Here is a 19,562-nt window from a genome sequence, read left to right on the forward strand (position 1 = left end):
GACGGATCTAGTGGGTATTATGCTAAGTGAAATAAGTCAATCAGAGAAAGACAAATACCATATGATTTCACTTATATGCGAAATATAAAGAACAATATAACCAAAGAAACAAAACAGAAACAAACTCAGATACAGAGAACAGACTGATGGTTGCCAGAGGGGCGGGAGTTGAGGGACTGGGTGGAAAAGGTGAAGGGGCTGAGAAGTACAGACTGGTACTAACAGAATGGTCACAGGGGTGCAAAGTGCAGCATACAGAATGTAGTCACTGATAGTGTGCTGTGTATGCTGTCAAGAGGGTACTGGAAATATGAGGAACACTTTGTAAAATGCAGTGTATGATTGTCTAACCACTATGCTGTACACGTGAAACTACAAAATAATATTGAATGTAAAAAAATATATTTTTGATTACATGGAAAAAATCTACACATTGCTTAAAACTGCCAAATTACATTCAAGTTAATCTAACTTAAAAAAGTAAAAAAAATATTTAAAGGATATTTTAAATAAAGTTTTTCAAGAAATAAACACCAGGGTTCAGTTCTCAGATTTCTTACTTGGTTTTCAAAATTCTAATATCTAAATCTTTATCGATTCCAATCGCAAAGATCCTTTCTATTCTTCCAGTGCCTCCTATCTTAGAATCATAAATTCTCTGGCCCTGAAAAGACTGCCATTTCCAGGCCAGTTTGGCATCACACTGTCTCCAGGCCATTTCCCTCCACTGTGGTAGATCCTGTTTCAGTCCTAGGTCTATTCTCCTTGTATGATCCCATACACAGTTGGACAGACCCAAAATTCAAATATATATTTCCACCATCTTTCAGCTGAGTGGTTTTGGGCAAGTCACCTAACCTCCAGAAGCTTCCATTACTTCATCTTTAAAATGAAGATGACACTGTCTTCACAGGGTTATTGTGAGGATGAAAAGATGGCATGCGTGAAAAGTGCCTGGCACATCACAGCTCCTGAGAATAAGGGAGTCCCTGTTCCTTCCCTTAAGTCCTTGAGGACATATTGTTGAGCACACAACAAGAATTCAGTGGAGGTCTGGGATTTGATAGTCAAGATTTAGCCCTGTCCTTCCAGCAACGTTTTCTAAAAACAAAACTCATTTCCTCAGCCCTTGGGGGAACCACCCCTGTTTCAGCGCATTGTTAGTGACCTTGGGCTTGCTGGGGATTGCAGTCCACGTCTCTCCCCCGTGAGCAGCAGGCAGCAGGTGCTTGGCTGTGGGCAGGCGCCTATGGCGTTCATTCCTCGCTTGTCCCTTTTCGGGGGGTGGGGGGCTCGGCGTGTCTGCTTTTGTGGGTGCGCGCGTGTGCGTGTGTGCGTGTGCGTATAATTTAATCCCCGTGGGACTCAGTGTCTGGTCTCACCCTCGGCTCGGCTGATTGGCTGTCTCAGCTAGCCCCCGCCCTCCCCACCACAGCGTCCCAGGTGGCTCCGGCTCCGGCAGTGATCTCTGTTTACCAAGAAAGCCTGTCCAAGTGGGGCTCCATCTCTGCACTCGCTCCCTTGTGGGGTTCCTGCCCGCCTAGGAAGCGGGGAGAAACCAGGCCGAGCCATTCGTCGCCCTTTCCCCCACCGCCTGGAGAGGTCGGGTAAGGGATGTCGCGGGAGAGGGGGCGTCCCAAGCCAGGGGTATCCCCTGTCACCCCATCCCGGTATCTCGCAGAAAACTCGCAGGTAACTCGCGCCCACCCAGGAATTCCACCCCTAGGCCCAACTCCCGCTCCCACCGCCCCAGCCCTACGGTGCTCAGGGTGACGCGCCCTCGCTGGGAAAGCAGCCAGAAGCTGGATCTCAGGTCTCTAGAGGAGGCATAGACATGGAGACTTCGCTCACAGGTGTTCCTTTCTTCCTCAGACGGCGATGACCCCTAAGGCCCCCGGAACCCCAGACGGGGGCTGGGGCTGGGTAGTGGCAGCTGCAGCCTTCACGGTGAATGGGCTGTCCTACGGGCTGTTACGGTCCCTGGGCCTTGCCCTCCCTGATCTCGCTGAGCACTTTGACAGAACCTCTCAGGACACAGCGTGGGTCAGCGCCCTGGCTCTAGCCGTGCAGCAGGCAGCCAGTGAGGGGGGGGCCCCGAGGTGGGGGGCGGGAGCCAGAGTGGAGGGGCCCATAGTGGTGGGGGACCCACCTGATTACCAGATAAACTGAAAGAGGACGACAGGCATCACCAAATTCTAGAAAAGAGTGGGTTGAGGTTAAAAGGAGGGGCTCGTAGGCCAGGGAAGAAGTTTTAGGCCGGGGAAACAGCCAATGAGAAGTGACGGAGTGAGTTGGGCGAGGGGCGTGTCTTCTATTGACTCCGCCTCCTTCTAGGCCCAGTGGGCAGCGCCCTGAGCACCCGGTGGGGGGCGCGCCCAGTGGTGATGATTGGCGGCATCCTCACCTCGCTTGGTTTCGTCTTCTCGGCTTTCGCTGGCAGTCTGCTGCACCTCTACCTTGGCCTGGGCGTTCTTGCTGGTGAGGGGAGAGGATACTTCGGTCCTCAGGGGGTGAGGGTGGAGATGGGAGCTTGTTTGCGGCTGGAGGCCAGTTGGGCGAGGGGCTTCCTCCAGGAGCAGGTCTGGGATTTCTGGGCCAGGCTTTCCCCGTCGGTCCCTGTCCTCACCCGGTCGTATCCATTCGAAGGCTCCGGCTGGGCCCTGGTGTTCGCCCCTGCCCTCGGAACCCTCTCTCTCTACTTCTCCCGCCGTCGAGTCTTGGCTGTGGGGCTGGCACTCACGGGCAACGGAGCATCCTCGCTGCTCCTAGCGCCTGTCTTGCAGCTCCTCCTGGATACTTTCGGCTGGCGGGGCGCCCTGCTCCTTCTCGGCGCCATTACCCTGCACCTCACCCCCTGTGGTGCCCTGCTGAGGCCCCTGGAGCTCCCTGGCGACCCTCCGGCCCCACCCCGCGGGCCCCTAGATGCCCTGGGCCTGGGTCTCTTCACACACCGCGCCTTCTTAGTTTTTGCTTTGGGCACCGCCCTGGTTGCGGGCGGGTATTTCGTCCCCTACGTGCATTTGGCCCCTCATGCTTTAGACCGGGGCCTGGGGGGGTATAGGGCCGCACTGGTGGTGGCGGTGGCTGCAGTGGCGGATGCGGGCGCCCGGTTAGTCTGTGGGTGGTTGGCAGACCAGGGCTGGGTGCCCCTCCCGCGGTTGCTGGCGCTGTTCGGGGCTCTGACAGGGCTGGGGCTGCTGGCTGTGGGGCTGGTGCCGGTGGTGGGAAGCGAGGAGGGTTGGGGGGGGGCCCTGCTAGCTGCAGCTGGGGCCTACGGGCTGAGCGCCGGCAGTTACGCCCCGCTGGTTTTCGGAGTGCTCCCGGGGCTAGTGGGCATCGGAGGTGTCGTACAGGCCACGGGGCTGGTGATGATGCTGATGAGCCTCGGTGGGCTTCTGGGCCCTCCACTGTCAGGTAAGGGCCTGAGCCAGCCGATCTGCCGGCCACCATCCTCTGCCCCTGGGGTCCGAGGCATCCAAGTTCCTTTTCCCTTCCACTCAGGCTTCCTAAGGGACAAGACCGGGGATTTCACCGCCTCCTTCCTCGTGTGCGGGTCTCTGGTCCTCCTTGGCAGCTTCATCTACACGGGGCTGCCTGGGGCTCTGCCCTCCTGCAGTCCAGCCTCCCGTCCAGCCACCCCTCCCCCTGAGAGTGGGGAGCTGCTCCCCATTCCTCAGGTTGCCCTGCTCTCCCCAAGAGGCCCTCACTCCACTCTGGACACCACTTGTTGACCTTTTTCTTTTGGTTTAAGTCCCTCCCCCAATAAAAAAATTTGTTTTTTCTGCAAATTTGTTTTGCAAATTTGTTTTTTCTGCATTGTTGATCAATAATCTAAAACACTGAAAACTTTCTACTTAAGATATTCAAAAGGTTGCTTGAAAGAAACAGGATCCCACTAAGCCCTGGGGCATGGGGAGGGTATCTGTTCTGCTGTCCATTTCTCTTTGCCCAAGTTTTGCTGTTATAACAGGGAATCCTTAAGAAGCTGTCTGCCTGTCAGCTTCAATTTGTTTGGGGGAGAGGGAGGCTCATGAGTGCTGTCTGCCCTGTCCTCATTTCCTTTACTCAAACTTTCCCCTATATCTCCATTTTCTTCTACTGGTCTGAGGTAAATACAAGAATCCCAGACTCAGATGTAAGCTCTCTCAGCTTCAGCTTCCCCTACCAAGCTACCCCCCCCCTCACACACACACCATGTCCTCACCATTCTCTTAATTTCCTTTCTAAATCACAGGAGATAGTGAAAAAGAAGGAGATCAGCCTTTGCTGGTGTGGCTCAGTGGATTGAGTGCCAGCCTGTGAACCGAAGGGTCAGTGGTTCGATTCCCAGTGAGGGCATATGCCTGGGTTGAGGGCCAGGTCCCCAGCTGGGTGTGTACAAGAGGCAACCAACCTGTTTCTCTCCATTTCTCCCCTCCTTGCCCTCTCTCTAAAAATAAATAAATAAATAAATATTTTTAAAAGAGGAGGAGGAGGTCAGTGGGCAAATGGGAGAACTGTGGTCCAGAGAGCAGAGTCCAGGGTTAAAATGCTCCAAGTGACCAGAGCTCCTGGACACCTGCCCTCCACCTCCCAACCATGACCTCACTCAGTCAACCCAAGCATATGGGCTCCAGCTCTTTCTGAGGTTCTGATTATTATCCAGTCTTCATATTCAATTTTATTTCAAAGGGGCATCCCCCTTTCCCAAACATCTCTCTTCAGAGAAGAAACTTAGTAGGCAACACTGGAGAGCACTTGTAAAAATATAAGTCTCTTGGCCTTTGATTTTCACAGTTGGTTCACACAGCTCAGGGGAACAGCCTGGGCCCCTGGATCCTGCAGAAAAGGTTGCGGGAGCACCAAAGAGATAGAAGTCCTCAACTAGTTACCAAGGGTTGGCACACACATTGCAGGATCCCTGAGCCTTCTGTGGTGGAAAATAGACCAAGATGCTTAAGGCACTGTGGTAGCGTGGGCACCAACATGGAGCAGGAGGAGAAGACCTGGAGCTGCCAACTTCTGGCTTTCTGGGTCTGACAGCCAGCCAGCCCCCTTTGGGAGTTCAGTCCTCTCCCAGTCCTTCCTTGGGCAGGGGGACTTTGGTATCCACTGCCTCTGTGACAAGGCTGTGGGGCTTGGAGGTAGGAGCTGAAATGCAGAAGAAGTGGGGCAGAGTGATGAGAACTCCACTCCCTGTAAGAAGGGCCCCAGCCACCACAAAAGAAGCTGAGTAGTTGCCTGTCACATCCCGGAGGTAGCCTACATCCAAGAGAGAAAAAACACACATGAGTGATCTATTTCCTGGGACTGATGGCTCAGACATATTTTGGGTGGAGGAAAGAAAATAATCTTTGACCCATCATCTTGGAAGAGTTAGAACTCCCAATGTAGGACTGGATAAGCTTGAGAACTCTGGTTTCCCACGGGCTTTAAATAGTCATTTCAATCACCTTCCTGCCTTCAGAAAGGACCTCCCAATCAGCCAGTGGGGATTTGGGGATCCAGAGCAGTTCAGGCACTTGTGGCCCACCCATCTATACCTTCAGTTAATAGTTAAAAAAACGTTAAGGGTCTGAAGGTTCTGGCATCTGGAGACTGGAGGACTTTGACCACATGGCTCAGACACCTGAACTGGGGCCAACTGGGCCAAGGGAGAGGGCATACAGTGACATCTTATGTCTGGCCAGGTCCAGCCAAGGTCTCTGAAAACCCAAACTGCAGGTATCCTGCCAAGGATTCCACGTAGCTCATTTTACTCTTTCCACAGCCCTGATTTCTTTGTCCCACGGACCCTCTTCAGGGCTGCTTGATATCAGAGGACAATATTTACATCCACTACTACATGAATAGTCCCCTCCCTGAATGGTGTGACGCCGCACCCCTGGCCCACCTGGAAACCTCATTCCCACCTTACCTGACAGAGGAGCCCCCAGGAGTCCCCCGATGCTTTCTACCATCTGCACCAGTCCCAGGGCACAGTATATCCTTCCAGTCCCCACCAGTTCAGGCAGCATGGAGAAGGCCACTGGGGTCAGGGCCCCTGATGTAAAGCCATAGGCCACAGCCAGAGCCACCAGAGCTGTGGGAGCCTGAGCCACAGGGAACACGGCCAGTGACAACCCGGTCAGGCTGGTCCAGAGTGCCAGGAGTCGTGCCACAGGCCCTGGGACAGCATCCCCTAGCCACCCAGAAACCACACGTCCCACGAGGTCAGAAATAGCAATCACTGAGAGCAGGAAGGCAGCAGGCAGTGGATCCCAACCCAGGTCCTGGAGATGGGCCACCAGATGCACATAGGGAATGAAGTAGCCAGTGTTGATCAGGGTGAGGGCAACAGTGTAACGGAGGAAGGGGCCATGATGGAGAAGGGAGGTGAGTTGGGCCCCAGGGCCACCCATGGCAGGGTCCTCAGTCAGGGAGAGTGGGCGGAGGAGAGCACCACAGGCCACCAGGTGGAGGGAGAGGGCAGACAGCAGCAGTAGGGCGCCTCGCCATGTATAGTGGCTGATCAGCCATTGGAAGAGTGGAGCAAAGGCAAAAGAGGAGAGGCCCACGCCAGTAAGTGCCAACCCCATTGCCAGGGATCGCAGGCGAGAGAAGTAACGTGACAGGCAGGCCAGGGTTGGAGTGAAGGTCAAGGCCCAGCCATAGCTTGTCCAAATGAAAAAAGAAGAAGAAATGGTGGTTGGGGGATTCTTAGGAAGCTCAGTAATTCCAACACTGTCCAGTAGCAGAATGTAGCACAGGCTTGGTTACAATCCTAACTTTGCTGCTTTGTACTTTCTAGCTGTATGATTTTACTTAATCCTCCAGCCTTCATCTCCTCATCTGCAAAATGGGGGTAATACAGTTTATGGTACTGTAGAGGCTTAGAGATAATGTTTTTTTAAAGTAATTAGCAGTTAGTCCTGGGCTCTACCATTTCTGGCTGTGTGATTTTCATGTGCCAAGTTCCATAAGCTGCTAAAGCCTTGCTTCATCGGTAAACAGGATATCTATTTCACAGTCACAGTACCTGACACAACTTTATAGTGAGTAATTCTTCCTTTTACACTCCAGTCCCACTAGCCCTGGGCTTGCATAATCTGAACACATTATCTCTGGATGTCCTAATTGCCCAACCAAATTTATCCATTTAGTCATCGCTCTTCATTCCCTTCAGGGTGCAGGTGCTATTCAAAACTTTCAGCTTATCCCGAAATCTTTTGGAAGGATCAGGAGGAAGGTGGTAGTCCAGAGGCCAAAAACTCAGGCATTCGACTTTCCTGCCCCTGCCCAGGGTCTCACCTGACAGCAGCCCAATGCTCAGATACAGATGAGTCAAGGAGGTAGCAAAGGAGGCGAGCAACATCCCCAGCGCTGCCAAGATGCCCCCAACCATCACAACCGGCCTTGGCCCAAACTTCGTGCTCAGGGCGCTGCCCACTGGGCCTGTGGAAGAGGATGGATTTCTGTGAGAAGACCTCAGGCATCCTTCTCCAGCATCTCCCCCACTCTCGCCCTCCCCCTTTATTGTCCCCGCATTCCCCTCCCATCCGAGCGTCTTAGGACACAGGGCCCAGGCGCGGCACTCACTCCCTAACTGCTGCACGGCGATTCCTATGGAGGCGATCCAGGAGGCTCGCGCTGCCTGCTCCTCAAACGCCTCCACAAACTCCACGAAGAAGACGCCGAAGGAGCGGAGCACCCCGAACACCAGCGCTGACTGGAAGAAGGCTGAGAGCACCACCATCCAGCCCCAGCCCCCGTTGGGGGGCTCGGCCCTAAGCGCCATCTAGGAGGTGACCGAGCTGTCGCCACTAAGAGCCCCAGTGGGAGCAAGGCTCAGGACACTCCACCTCTGCCCACCCAGCCAGCCGGACCGCTCCGGGGCGCGCAGGGGCAGGAAAGCGTGGTGAAGAGGAAGGTACTGACGAGTGCTTGAAAGCTGCAGAGAGGCTGCGTGAGGCGCCTGCGCCCTTTTCCTAGCGGGGGCGATATTGGTGGGGAGAACTGACCGGTGCTTGCCTTGGCGATTAGCGCCTGGGGGCGGGGCTCCGCTGGCAGCCAGTCAAGAATCGAGGCCTGGGCAGGGTGGGCCAACAACGTTCGGTGGAGAAACCAGGAAGCGGCGCTGGGTTTGGGCCCTACCCTTGAGGCGCATTAGTTTCCGTGTGGATTATCTATTCTATCATTGCAAGTGTCAGCACCTGCCCTGCCAAGCCAGGGCCAACATCCCTGCGCATAGCTCGCAGGACTCCTGGACTGGGCCGGAGCCAGAAGGGCCAGGCGGGGCTTAGAGGCTTGTCCTGGACCCGGACAAGGGCTGGGGAGCATGCGTAAAGAGGGAACTTTGGGAGGTCGATCAGACCGGCCCCAGGTGACGTGTGGACCTACCAATAGGCTGCTTCCGTCTGCTGTCCACCTAGCTGACCAATTCGTCCAGTTCCAGCACCAAGACCCGCACGTAAGGAGTACAAAGGGGTTGCTGGTGGGTAAACTGGTTCAGGAGAGGAAAACATTATTGGCTTAATGAGGAGCCCAGGAGTTGCAAGGCTTGGTAGGGGCTAGCGAAGGGGTTATGAGATGAGATTCAAACAAAAGACGCCAAGCTCCTGAGGTCACTAGAGGCTAGATGCCTGGACCCCTGAGGGGTTCAAAGGCTGAAGAAAGAGACGAGGGGAATGGGTTGTTAAGACTCCTGTTCCTACCTAACAGGAAACCTACGGGTCACAGAGACCAAAAATAACTGGGTAGCGGAAGGGTGGGCTCCACCAGCATCACCTGCCCCTCCTTCAATGGGACTGGAAGCCTTTCTTGTCCCTCTAATAAAAACCACTCCATAACCACATGTTTTGATCATCTGGACATGGAGCAATCTGCCCCTCCTACCCAGTCCCTCCATCTCCTATAGCACTAATGGCTTAGCTTCCTGTTTCTTTATAATTCAAGCTCCAGGGGACCCTGACCTTGAAAGTTGGACTCAAGGATTTATACGCAGAGGCGTAGGGGATGAGGAGATAGGGAGGGAGGGTGTGTAATTTTAAAAAGCATTTTGAGCCCTGGTTGGTGTGGCTCAATAGACTGAGCACTGGCCTGTGAACCAAAGGGTTGCTGGTTCGATTCCTCGTCAGGGCACATGCCTGGGTTGCAGGCCAGGTCCCCAGTTGGGGCCGAATGAGAGGCAACCACACATTGATGTTTCTCTCCCTTTCTTTCTCCCTCCTTTCCCCTCTCTCTAAAAATAAATAAAAAATATTTTTTAAAAGCATATTGAGCCTTATAATTTTATATGTGGGAAATGAAAATAGTTATATCCCTCCAAATTTTCTTTTCTTCCTTTCTTTTTTGGCAAAATTTTGGGTGATGGGGGACTATGCCAACGTTGTAGAAATTGGTGTGGCCGTATCACAGTAGTTAAGAGCGTAGTCTTTAGAATCGTAGCTCCAACCTTGGCTCCATCACTTCTTAACCTGGCCAAGATACTGAATCTCTTAGTTCATTTCCCTATCTATAAATTGAGGATAATAATAGCACCTACTTTTTAAGGTTGTCAGGGAAAATGAATTAGGAAACCTATGCACTAAAATGCTTAGTTCAAGGCCCGACATGTAGCAGGAGTAATATTAGCTGGGCTCATTTTCAACAGGGGATAAGCTGTAGTGGGAGGTGAAGGAAGGTTTTAGTTTCTAAATTTCTTTCCTTTCTTTCTTCTTTTTTTTTTTTTTTCTTTTAAGAAATCTAATCCAGGTCATGGGTTTTAAAAGACAGAGAAATACAACCACAAACTGTAAATATTGGAAGGAACTGCAGAGACCATGTTAATGGACCTATTTCATAAATAAGTAATTCAAGTCCAAAGGGAGGTAACTTACCCAAATTAGTGAACTTCTACCCTCTGCCCACAGGGTAGAAAAGAGCTGTGCACCCAGGACACACACAGGACAGGGGACAGGGTGAGAGAAGCATACACTGGGCAATGGGCAGATTCCAAGGCACCAGTGCTGGGGAACAGTAGAGTTAGCATGTTGGCTCTAACCACACCGCCTTCTCACTGCCACCTCCAGCCCCTATTGTCCTCATGGTACCCAGGTTCTATGCATTTTGTTTGTTTGTTTGTTTTGGTGGTGATGGTGGTGGCAGGAGGTATCCCAACACAGATGCAGCCCCCAGTCTCTTGGTATTATTAGTAGCTTCCTGGTTTCTCCCTGCCGCCTCCACACTTCAGGCAGGAAGTGACTTCAGGGCAGCAGGATGCAGGTGGCTCCGGAGAAACTTCATGAAGTCACTGGTTCCTACACAATGAGCCAGAAGGCAAGGGGAGGGAAGGGGAGAATGTGGGCCATTTAAAATGTCTGGTGGAATGGATGCAAAATCCAAGATGGTACCCAGGAGGGAAGAACCCTCTTTCCCCAGCTTTCCCCAGCTTTCTGCAGTCCCCAGATCCCGCCAGGCAAAAACCCAGGACACAGCAGGCAGCACAGAGAGGCTTCTTTATTCCATGATTCTAATCTTGCAAGATCTAACATCTCCACCCTAGGCACTCTCCACCTGCGCATCCAGTCTGCTTAAAAAAAAAAAAAAAAAAAAATCATGGCTCCTTTTCTCACATCTTTCTTCTGCTTTCCCTCCCTCCTGCAAGTCTGCAGTGGGGAATAAGAGGGAGAAGAGTAGTTTTCTCACCAGTTCCCAATTGTCAGCCACTAGTACTGACCTCTCTTGAGGAAGCTCCCCACAAATTCAAAGTGCTTCTTACCCTCTTCCCCATGCCCCAGAATCAAACAGGCTCCAGAGTAAAAGGAAAAGTACTGTAAATCAAGGTTTCAGAGTATCACCTAACATTCCAGACCCTCCACCAGTTATGAGGCAACTCCATTCCTGACTTCCTACGTACTTGGCCTACACCAGTGACTACACTCTTCAACCAGCCTCTTAATTCCACCTGGATGTTTGGTTCACTAAAAGGTCCATCAGTCAATCACTCTTTTAAATCTTCTAAATCTCTAATCCCAACAGTAATCCCAATCATAATCCCAAACTACAGCAAACCCAAAATGGAACTCAGTCCCTTTAATTTCTCTGTGGAAGGTTCTAGTGCATTCACTGGTTCTAGACAGGAATGCAGTAATGGGAAGACCAGGTAACAGACCCAGTTTTTCTAAGGTAAGAGTGTTACCATGCACCTGTGACATCTAGAGGCAAAGAAGTTTCTGGAATGTGGACATTTGCCAGAGCAAGTCCAAAAACCCACTGCAGGAAGAAGGAGTTTGTCTCAGGTAGAGAGAACCCCAAGGAACATTCAAGCCTAGATGCCTCTGCAGCAAAGAACTACCTGGTCATGAGATGTTTAGTCAAGATAAAGAGTTTCGTAATTCTCCCCTAGGTCATAACATTCTTAGAGACTGGGCAGAATCAGAAAAGGTGGCATCATCTCTAATAAGGAATTTCAGATCTTTCCCCCATGGAGGGATCAGTTCAGTGCTAAGAACAGGCCCTAGTGGGAGGGTTGTGGGCTCTATCATGACAGACACAGCTGAGCCAAACCGAGTTGAACAGATGAATGGGACAGTGAGGGATATAAGAAAAAGCCTCTCCAATCATCTCTCCAGTTTCAAGACTGACAAAGACCCCCCCCCACAGCCCTCAGGAGGCATTTATTATCTCTTTCAGGCACACTATAAAGGTTCCCATAACCCACGAAGAACAGAGAAAAGTCTATCCAGTTCTAGCCTGCTAGAGAATGTATTATATCCAGAATACCAGAGAGGGTTCCTGACCCAATTCCACAAATCTACATGTTCCCAGTGCTGCCCTAGAACAAATAAAGGTTCCAGACCTAGAATTGGAGGGGTAGGACACAGAGAACTCCTTTCTCCATTTTAAACAAACCAACAAGCAAACAAATAAGAGAAAGAACAATTCCAAAGAAGTTATGGTAATAATAAGAAAAAACACTCAAGCTAAAGGAGACCAAGAAGTGCTAATCTCTGCCCGCAGAGCTGTGACCTCACATTCTGTGTTTCAGGTCACTGTGATCACACTGTGGAAGAGGGAAGTGGGAAATGCAATAGAATGAAGGCCCTGGTGCCACCCAAAGACCTCAATAAATTATATTTACAGATAAACCAGAAGAGGTGGGGGCTCCAGCCTCACCTCTCCCCCAGCTCCCAGCTTGCTTTCTCCTCAGAAACAATTTTGATTGTGGGGAAGAGGTTTTGACCAGCAAAACAGAGGCAGATCAGGTCAGGATCTGCCACCCCTGCTCTCCCCAGTAAAAAATTAAGGTGGTAGCAGTTTCTGAGACCCGTGGGGCCTTGCACACCTCCATGCCCAAATCTGACAGAGAAGCCAAGCATGGGCCAGCAGCTTTCCTGGCTTCCAGGAAGTGACTGGGGTCTGGGCCGTTGCTCAGCTAGGGCCCCCCCAGAATGTGGTAGTGCACTTTGGTGTTGGTAGCAGCTCCGTGTTTCTGGCGCAGATGTAGTCGTAGTTGACTCTTGTGCCGGAAATGCAGGCCGCAGGGGTCGCACTGCAGGGGGAGGGGGGGCACGTTGAGGCAGCCGGGTCAGGTCCCTCCCCATCCACAAGCACCTTTTAGGTGCTGCGTGAGGGAGAATTGTTAGTTCTCGCCCAAGAGAAGCCCTTTAGTCCTTATGTCCTCCCAAATCCTCAGGGAGAGGCCAAAGAGATAGGCGCACCCCTCTTAAGCAAAGGTATTTCTATCCCTTAGCTCCTCTTCAGGAGCTAGCGTCCAGCCAAGGAGCCTAACTTCTATACCTGCCCATTCCTACCCCCATCTCTGTCCCTTACTCACATCCCTATCCTAAGCCCCTCCCCTTGCGCACAAGGACTCTTTCAGGATACCGCCCATTTGGAAAAGATCCTAGAATCGCCAGGCCGACTCCTCTCTGAGCCGCACCCCTAGGTAAACGGGAGGTAAGTCTGAGGTTTGGTTCAGGCCAGGTCCGGTACTCACGTGGTAAGGCTTCTCCCCTGTGTGGATGCGAACGTGGCTTTTGAGGGTCTGTAGGTGTCGGAAGCGAGTCCCGCAGGTGGGGCAAGGATAGGGCTTCTCCCCAGTGTGGATCAGCACGTGCGCGCGCAGATGCGCTACCTGGGAGGGAGGGGACCTCAGACAAAGCCTCCGAGAAAGACAGAACCCTCCCCAAATGGTCCACTTGGCCCTCTTGCAAATTTGCCTTTGAACCACTTCTGAGACCGGCTCCATACCTGTACGAAGCGAGAACCACACGTTTCACACTTATAAGGCTTCTCTCCGGAATGGATGCGGCTATGTGTTTTCAAGTTAGCGGGTCGGTTAAAGCGGGCTCCGCAGATGGAGCAGTGGTAGGGCTTTTCTCCTGGAGGCAGGGAGGAAGGGAGGTCAGAGACTCTGTCTTAGCACCCCAGTGAGCAGGAAGGCCAGGGTCCTCTCCTTCTTGCTCCTCCCCTACCTGTGTGCACCGTGCGGTGACTGGCCAGGTTCCCCTTGTAGCGGAACGCAGACCGGCAGAGCTGACACTTGTAGGGCTTGTCCTCCTCCCCAGGAGCTAGGGGGTCCAGCCCCGATGAGCACCCAGCCACAGCCTCACAGTTTTGGCAGCTGAAAAATTCACTTCCTGGAAAGGGGTTGGGTAAGGACAACAATCCAGGGAATCCTCAAACCACACAGTAGTAGGTTTTCTTTTTCCCAATTTACTGTTAAGACTTCTGAGGCTCATTTTACTTGCTCATGGTCACATGGTTAGTAAGAAGGGAAGCCAAGATCTGACTCCTTGTCTCTCTCAGAGTACTCTGCTAATCTCTTCAATAGCAGTGGTGGTAGGTGGAGGTCCCAAGTAGTAGGTGAAGTTTCTATTTCTCTCTCCTCTCTTGCAGCACCCTGAATGACAGCTTGCCAGAGAGGCCTTGCCCAACTCTGGGCTGACCACTCTGCCTGCGATTGGGACGGGCCAGAAGCTTCCAAACACTGCTGCTCATTGGAAACTTAAAAAAAAACTGATGCCATCCTGGCCGAGTAGCTCAGTTGGTTAGAGCGTTGAACCAATATGCCAATGTTGTGGGTTCGATCCCGTCAGGGCACATACAAGAATGAACTAATGAATGCATAAATAAGTGGAACGACAAATCGATGTTTTCTTCTCTCTCTCAAAATCAATGAATAAAAATATTTTTTAAAAATACCGATGCCTTCCCAATATGCCAAGGTTGCAGTTTGATCCCCAGTCAGGGCACATACAATGGATGCATAAACAAATGGAATGGCAAATTGATCTCTCTCTCCCTCTCTCTCAAATAAATTTTTTAAAGAACTAAAAAATAATACTGATGAGACTGCCTCCCACTTCTAGACATTTTGATCTACAGGATATGACCTCGGCAATGAGATTTTTAAAAGCTCAGTAGGTGATTCAAATATGTAGCATGTAATTGGAATAGGTCTTTCCTGAGGTCTTTTGGACCAAACTGGCTTGAGCAGCCACAGGAGAAAAGCCTAGAAGGAGGTAAAAGGAGGTGCTCTTACCCGGTGGTGGACGAACCCGCCCAGAGGGTGATGATACAGTGGCTTCTTGAGCCCGGGGTGTGAGATGGGGGGTATTGACTGGAGCCCCACATTTAAACTGTACAGTGGCAGCAGCTGGAGAGTGCCTAGGTAGAATAAATGATTAGGAGAGATTATGTGGAGGGGAGCTTTTCTGCTAGAGAATTTGGAACCAAAGGCCCACCCTCCGGAAATGAGCCAATACTGACCAATGAGCCATATCCAGCTGTGCTGCCAAAGACCCAAAGCACTGAGTAAGCCTGGCCTCTGGCCAGCTTCCTAAGGGGGGGCAAGTGTCTCTGGAACCCACGCACTCACTCCCTGCTCCTGACCACCCCTGCCCAATGGCTCTCTCTGCCCCCTAGCTGAGGCTAGCCACTACAAATTCAGTTTCTGTACCTGCTGTGGGGACCAGGAATGGGTCCTTCTTCGCTGCCACTGCTGCTGCTGCTGCTGCTGGAAGCTTCATCTCCACTGGGGAGCCCAGCTCCGGGGCAAAGTTGACCAGAACTCTTCTCCCCCGCCAGGCTCCCTTCTTGGGAGGCCTGAGAGTTTAGCACGATGAACTTGTATTTTTTCCAGTTGCAGGCCTTGGGGTCTGGGCTGCCTGGACTGGGGGGGCTTTGACTGCAGCTGCGAGACTCAGTAGGAGGGTCTGGGTGCCCTTCGGAGCGCCTGGGACTGCCTGGTGGAGGGGCCGTTGGGGGCGTGGGGGGTTCTGCCTCCAGGGGCCGCAGGGAGATGCCCAGAGGTTCATAGCTGGGAAAAGTGGGATGGACATCAGTGGTATTTCCTAATCTTGGCCTCTGCCCTTGACACCTGGGGTAACAACCACCTCACCCATCGAGAACACCAAGCTGGGACTCCTCACCTGGCCTGAATGAAGCGGTGGCATGCCTGGACCACATGATCCATTTGCAAGTAGGTGGCGGCCGCAAGAACGGCTGGTGCAGTGGCAGGAGAGAGGCGAAGGCGCGAAGTGTACATGAAGTCCAGAAGAGGAGCGAAGCCTCCGGCTTCGGGGCCCCCAGGCAGGGAGAGCACATCCACCCCAACTCCTGCACGGCCTCGGAAAATTGAATAGAAGAAGCCACTGGAGAAAGGGCAGATAGGTCATGTTAGGGGCTAGGGAACCAAGGGAGGGAAGTGCTACTATAGAAAGCCACGCCCCATAGAGAGCCCCGCCTCCTCCCCACTGTCACTCCGCCCCTAATTCCAGGATTCTCCGCCTCCTGCTTCGGAAAGGCTGGGCTTCGGTTCCCTCCCAAAGACCTGACGGCTCCGCCCCTTCCCCCTTCGGTCCCACTCCATCCCAGGAGGCTCCCCTCGAACCTGCAGGCGATAAGAACTGCCTTGTGAGCTCGAAGAGGTTGCCCGCCAACAAGAAGCGTGACGTCAGTGAGGATCCCGCGCAGGCGCAACTCGTTGAGGTTGCCGAGCACGTCGGAGGAGTGGCGAGTGAACTCGCGGACATAGCCCAGCGCCCGCTCGGGAGCAGCGGTGGAACCCATCGCGACGCCGGCCTGCGGGTGCCAAGGGGTCCAGGCGGTCCTTAGACACCTTCCGTTCGGCAGTTTGCCTCTTTCTTGCTCCTGAGGTGCAACTGGCGCCAAGCCCCCGGCGCCGGCTCACGCAGCCTCCCTTAATTCATCTCGTTCTTTCTGCCCTCGACCGACCGCACGATTGCTCGCTTTCCGCGTCTAGATGTGCGGGTTCCCACTCCGCGGTGTCGGTGGCAAGTGTGGGGACTCGCGCCCACAGCGCCCTCAGTTCGACTCCCTAGTGCCCTTCCAGCGCCCCCTCTCCCGCTGCTTCACCGCGCTCCTGACTCTCAGGTGTCCGACCCTTCCTGGAGACCCAATGGCAGTTCCCTCCCCTGAATTTTACTACCTACGACATAGTCCCGGATCCCTAGTTTAGCCCAATTTGGGGGCCTCAGTCTTCCTACCATCAACAACCCCCAGCCCTCTTCGGGGACCCAGGAGTCTGGCTCCCTCAGTCTCCCGTTCTTACCCCCGTCCTGCAGGGGCTGCGGCTTCTCTTCTCAAGGGGGTGGAGCCTCTCTCCCCTTTTGGCCTTGGCTCCTTTATCTGGCCGGGATGTCGGGGGCGGGGGTAGAGGTGGGGTGAACGCCTGGGTCTGTATCCTTCCTTCCTCCGTGGCACTCCAGATGGCGAGCCGGGGGCGGGGTCTCGGCTCCAGGGCGGGACCTCAGGAACGCTGGGTGGTCGTCACCTTAGGGGTCTTGGGTCACCGAAAGTGGGGTCATCGAGGATGGGGCATTAGAATTGAGGAGAAGGTTGGGGATCTCCAGAGTAGAAATAAGGGGTATTGGGTCGTGGCGGGGGCATGTATGGCTGGGACAGCGAAAATTGGTGTGTTAGCTTTTGAAAGGGGGTGCAAGGAGCCTGTTACAGGAGACTAAATACAACAAGACGCCCTTTCCAACGTTCGGTAGGACGGGCCGTAACGGAGAGCCCTACGCGGCACCAGGTTTGGGGAGGCGATAGTGAGCTCCTGTGAGTCCCAGGCAGCAGGAGGGGTGGTGTGAATGACAGGTTCCTCCAGCGGGGCCTACCCAGAGGGGGACTCTGCCCGGGCGGGGTAGGGAAAGGGCGGATATGATTTCTAGTTTGTTTCCTTCCATTGTCCTGCGACCGGACGGCTCCTCCAGCTGCTTCCCCTCGAGGAGGTGGGGAAAGTCCCGGGTGGGAGCCGAGAGACGCTCAGGAGACCAAGGCGTCCGGACTCTCGCTCCCGACTCCCTGCAGAATCCTTTTAGGGATCCAGAGAGAGAGAGAGAGAGAGAGACTCCCACCCAAGGCCCGCTCGCCCTCCCCCAATCCCAGCTCACTGGGGCCTCGGGCATCTGCCGGTCGGCTACGCTGGGAGGCTGGCCGGACGCCGGGGTCCAGCGCGGCAAGCCGGCAAAGCTCGGCAATGTTGGGCTCCTTCCACGAGGGGGCGGACGAGCACTAGCTTCGCCTCGCCGGGTCGCTTTCACACTGCTGAGCGGGGTCCACTCTGACAGGGGCTTGGGATCAATTCGGTCCGGATGGCGGAAACCTTCGTCCTCGTCCCCTTTGCGCTGGTCTATTTTGCCCCTCTGTCTCCTAGAGGGAACTAGGGTTGGACAGAGGGAGGGAGAGTTGGGCGACAGAAGTGACTTTTCTCCGAGGCTGGGGTTCCTACCTGGGGTGAGAAATCGGACGGCTTTGGGAGCAAGGGAAATGGGTGGGACAAGGAGTGGGGTCTGCGCCCTGGGATCACAGGGTTTTTATTTCTAATTAGTCTAGACCCTGTTACCTGTCTTTAGAGATGAATTTGTAGTGAACATTACTACGAAAGTTGGGTGGGGTGAACAAAGAGAAGGAAAAACAGGGAGGTTCTCAGGTTTAAAGGAGGGAAATAAGGCAGAAAGGGCCTGATAACCCTAATTTTAAGTCCCTGATCTGGGAGATAGGCACGGATCAAAACCTCATATCTTGTTTGAGGAGATGTTGGATTGGAGGGCAGGGAACAAGGTATATTTGGAGAAGGGAGGCCAGAGCTGAGTGCAGCTGCAAAGCAGGACTTGGATTTGGGTTCAGGAGTCTTCCGTTGCCCAGGAATGACTGTGCATAACCTGTGGCGTTGCATACCCAGGCCTGGGGCCCTCCTCTTCAGGTTTGAGGGTGTCTTTATTTGAATGCACAAAAGAACTGCTGAGAAACTGGAAATTCGGGACCACTAAGGATTTGGGACCATTGGTGGCTTTTAAAGTGAGAGTTACTTTGACCTTTGTCCAGTGTCGAGCTCCCTTTGGTATCAGGATCGAGTCGATTTTGTCTTATCTGGTCAATTGTAGGATGCATGTTAATGATGGGGTGTTGAGTTACTTTGATCATTCTGGGTACTGGGGGGCTGCATTCAGGCTTGAGGGCAAATGGTGAGTTTAAGGCTTGGAGCTGATTTGAAGCTACATTAGTTTTGGGGATTCTGACTCCTACAATTTGGAGATTGTCGTGTTGAAGTATTAGAAGAATCTGCTAGGTGTTCTTAGGGAAGTGGATGAGGGTTTTGTTTTAAGGGATTCATAGTCATTGGTGTATATGGACAATCTGATTTCAAGTATAGTAGTCATGCTGATTTGGGGGTGCATTAAGTTTTGGGGTGCCATATAAGTTTCAAGGCTCAAATCAGATTTGGCGGTATATGAAATTCAATTTGGAGTCTTTTCTTAGCTTGCAGTGGAACATAATAGGAACCTGGGAGTGTGTTTGAAGGCCTTCTATGATTGTGGGTCCATGAGGGGAAGCAAAGCTTTACATCTGAATACCGTGGAAACTTATTTTGAGGAGGGAAATTTTCTTTGTATGCCCAGAGAGCCAAGAAGTTTTTTTTCCAGGGGCAGAAACAAGACAAGGGCCCAGGGTAGGAAATTAAAGTTTTGGGGTGCTCTTATTTTGGGGTATTTTGCAACTATTTTGGTGAAGCTGAGGGATGGATAATAAGGTGAGATTGATTTGGGGGTTCACTTAATTTGGAGCCTGATGCTGGCTTGGGATGTCTTTTGCTTATAGTTCCCTTTCACCCCAGATTCTATCAATCTTTCTTTAGTGAACCCAAAATATGTCAGGATTTGACAGCAGAAGTTTGGAAAGGGAGTGTATTTCCTCTTACTTCTATGTGGCCTAAATAGATCTGAGGGAGAAAAGGTGGTTTCAGACTCCAAACCCCAATTTCTTAAGGGAGCACACCTTAGTTGATGAGAAGGTGAACACCCCTGACTAGGTCAGTGCTGTTGGAACTGTGGCAAGGAGAAGCGGTGGATTCTTGTACCCTGATTTTCTAGGATAAGAAACAGAAAGCAGACAGGACTGGGAGTGTGGGTGAGATGGGGGGAGGGGTTCCTCACGGCAGCAGGGGCTAGAGGGTCAGCCAGGCCAGCTCTGCACGCCTGGGTCCCTGCTCTGTTCGGCTCTCCTCCCCTCTCTCCCTCCCACCGCCCACCCCCACAACCCAGGGGAAAAAAACTGCCTGTGCAACAGCAATGGCAGATTCCAATCCTCCAGGCTTT

General features: G+C 52.7%; 3 protein-coding genes and 1 long non-coding RNA gene across 6 annotated transcripts; 2 read left to right on the top strand and 2 right to left on the bottom strand.

Annotated features, from left to right (window-relative positions):
- Positions 1-1,401: 1,401 nt before the first annotated feature.
- On the top strand, positions 1,402-3,788 carry SLC16A11 (solute carrier family 16 member 11). Of its 3 annotated transcripts, XM_090291172.1 has the most exons (5): positions 1,402-1,607; positions 1,873-2,080; positions 2,335-2,478; positions 2,647-3,414; positions 3,502-3,788. In XM_090291172.1, exons 2-5 carry the CDS (start codon positions 1,879-1,881, stop codon positions 3,729-3,731), a joined length of 1,344 nt encoding a protein of 447 aa, XP_090147298.1. In that variant the 5' UTR covers positions 1,402-1,607; positions 1,873-1,878; the 3' UTR covers positions 3,732-3,788. The 3 variants fall into 3 exon arrangements, with proteins under 3 accessions (XP_090147298.1, XP_090147299.1, XP_090147300.1); XM_090291173.1 differs by lacking the exon at positions 1,402-1,607 and having other exon boundaries at positions 1,881-2,039; XM_090291174.1 differs by lacking the exon at positions 1,402-1,607 and having other exon boundaries at positions 1,980-2,043.
- Positions 3,789-4,619: 831 nt separating this feature from the next.
- On the bottom strand, positions 4,620-8,799 carry SLC16A13 (solute carrier family 16 member 13). The gene is made up of 4 exons (XM_090290880.1): positions 7,558-8,799; positions 7,267-7,413; positions 5,897-6,631; positions 4,620-5,241 (listed from the first exon to the last, which is right to left on the bottom strand). The coding sequence occupies exons 1-4, from the start codon at positions 7,754-7,756 to the stop codon at positions 5,045-5,047; spliced, it is 1,278 nt and encodes a 425-aa protein (XP_090147006.1). The 5' UTR covers positions 7,757-8,799; the 3' UTR covers positions 4,620-5,044.
- Positions 7,573-14,089, top strand: LOC149997722 (uncharacterized). The gene is made up of 2 exons (XR_016513947.1): positions 7,573-8,428; positions 13,840-14,089. It is a non-coding gene; the product is annotated as an uncharacterized LOC149997722 (long non-coding RNA).
- BCL6B (BCL6B transcription repressor) lies at positions 11,594-16,555 on the bottom strand. The gene is made up of 9 exons (XM_090290879.1): positions 16,517-16,555; positions 15,836-16,026; positions 15,375-15,596; positions 14,903-15,262; positions 14,486-14,610; positions 13,416-13,580; positions 13,192-13,322; positions 12,938-13,075; positions 11,594-12,490 (listed from the first exon to the last, which is right to left on the bottom strand). The coding sequence occupies exons 2-9, from the start codon at positions 16,012-16,014 to the stop codon at positions 12,374-12,376; spliced, it is 1,437 nt and encodes a 478-aa protein (XP_090147005.1). The 5' UTR covers positions 16,015-16,026; positions 16,517-16,555; the 3' UTR covers positions 11,594-12,373.
- Between the last annotated feature and the right edge of the window lie 3,007 nt (positions 16,556-19,562).

Source organism: Furipterus horrens, unplaced genomic scaffold (genome assembly GCF_987537825.1).
Source record: "Furipterus horrens unplaced genomic scaffold, mFurHor1.1.pri manual_scaffold_11, whole genome shotgun sequence".
In the NCBI taxonomy this organism is placed as follows: Eukaryota; Metazoa; Chordata; class Mammalia; order Chiroptera; family Furipteridae; genus Furipterus; species Furipterus horrens.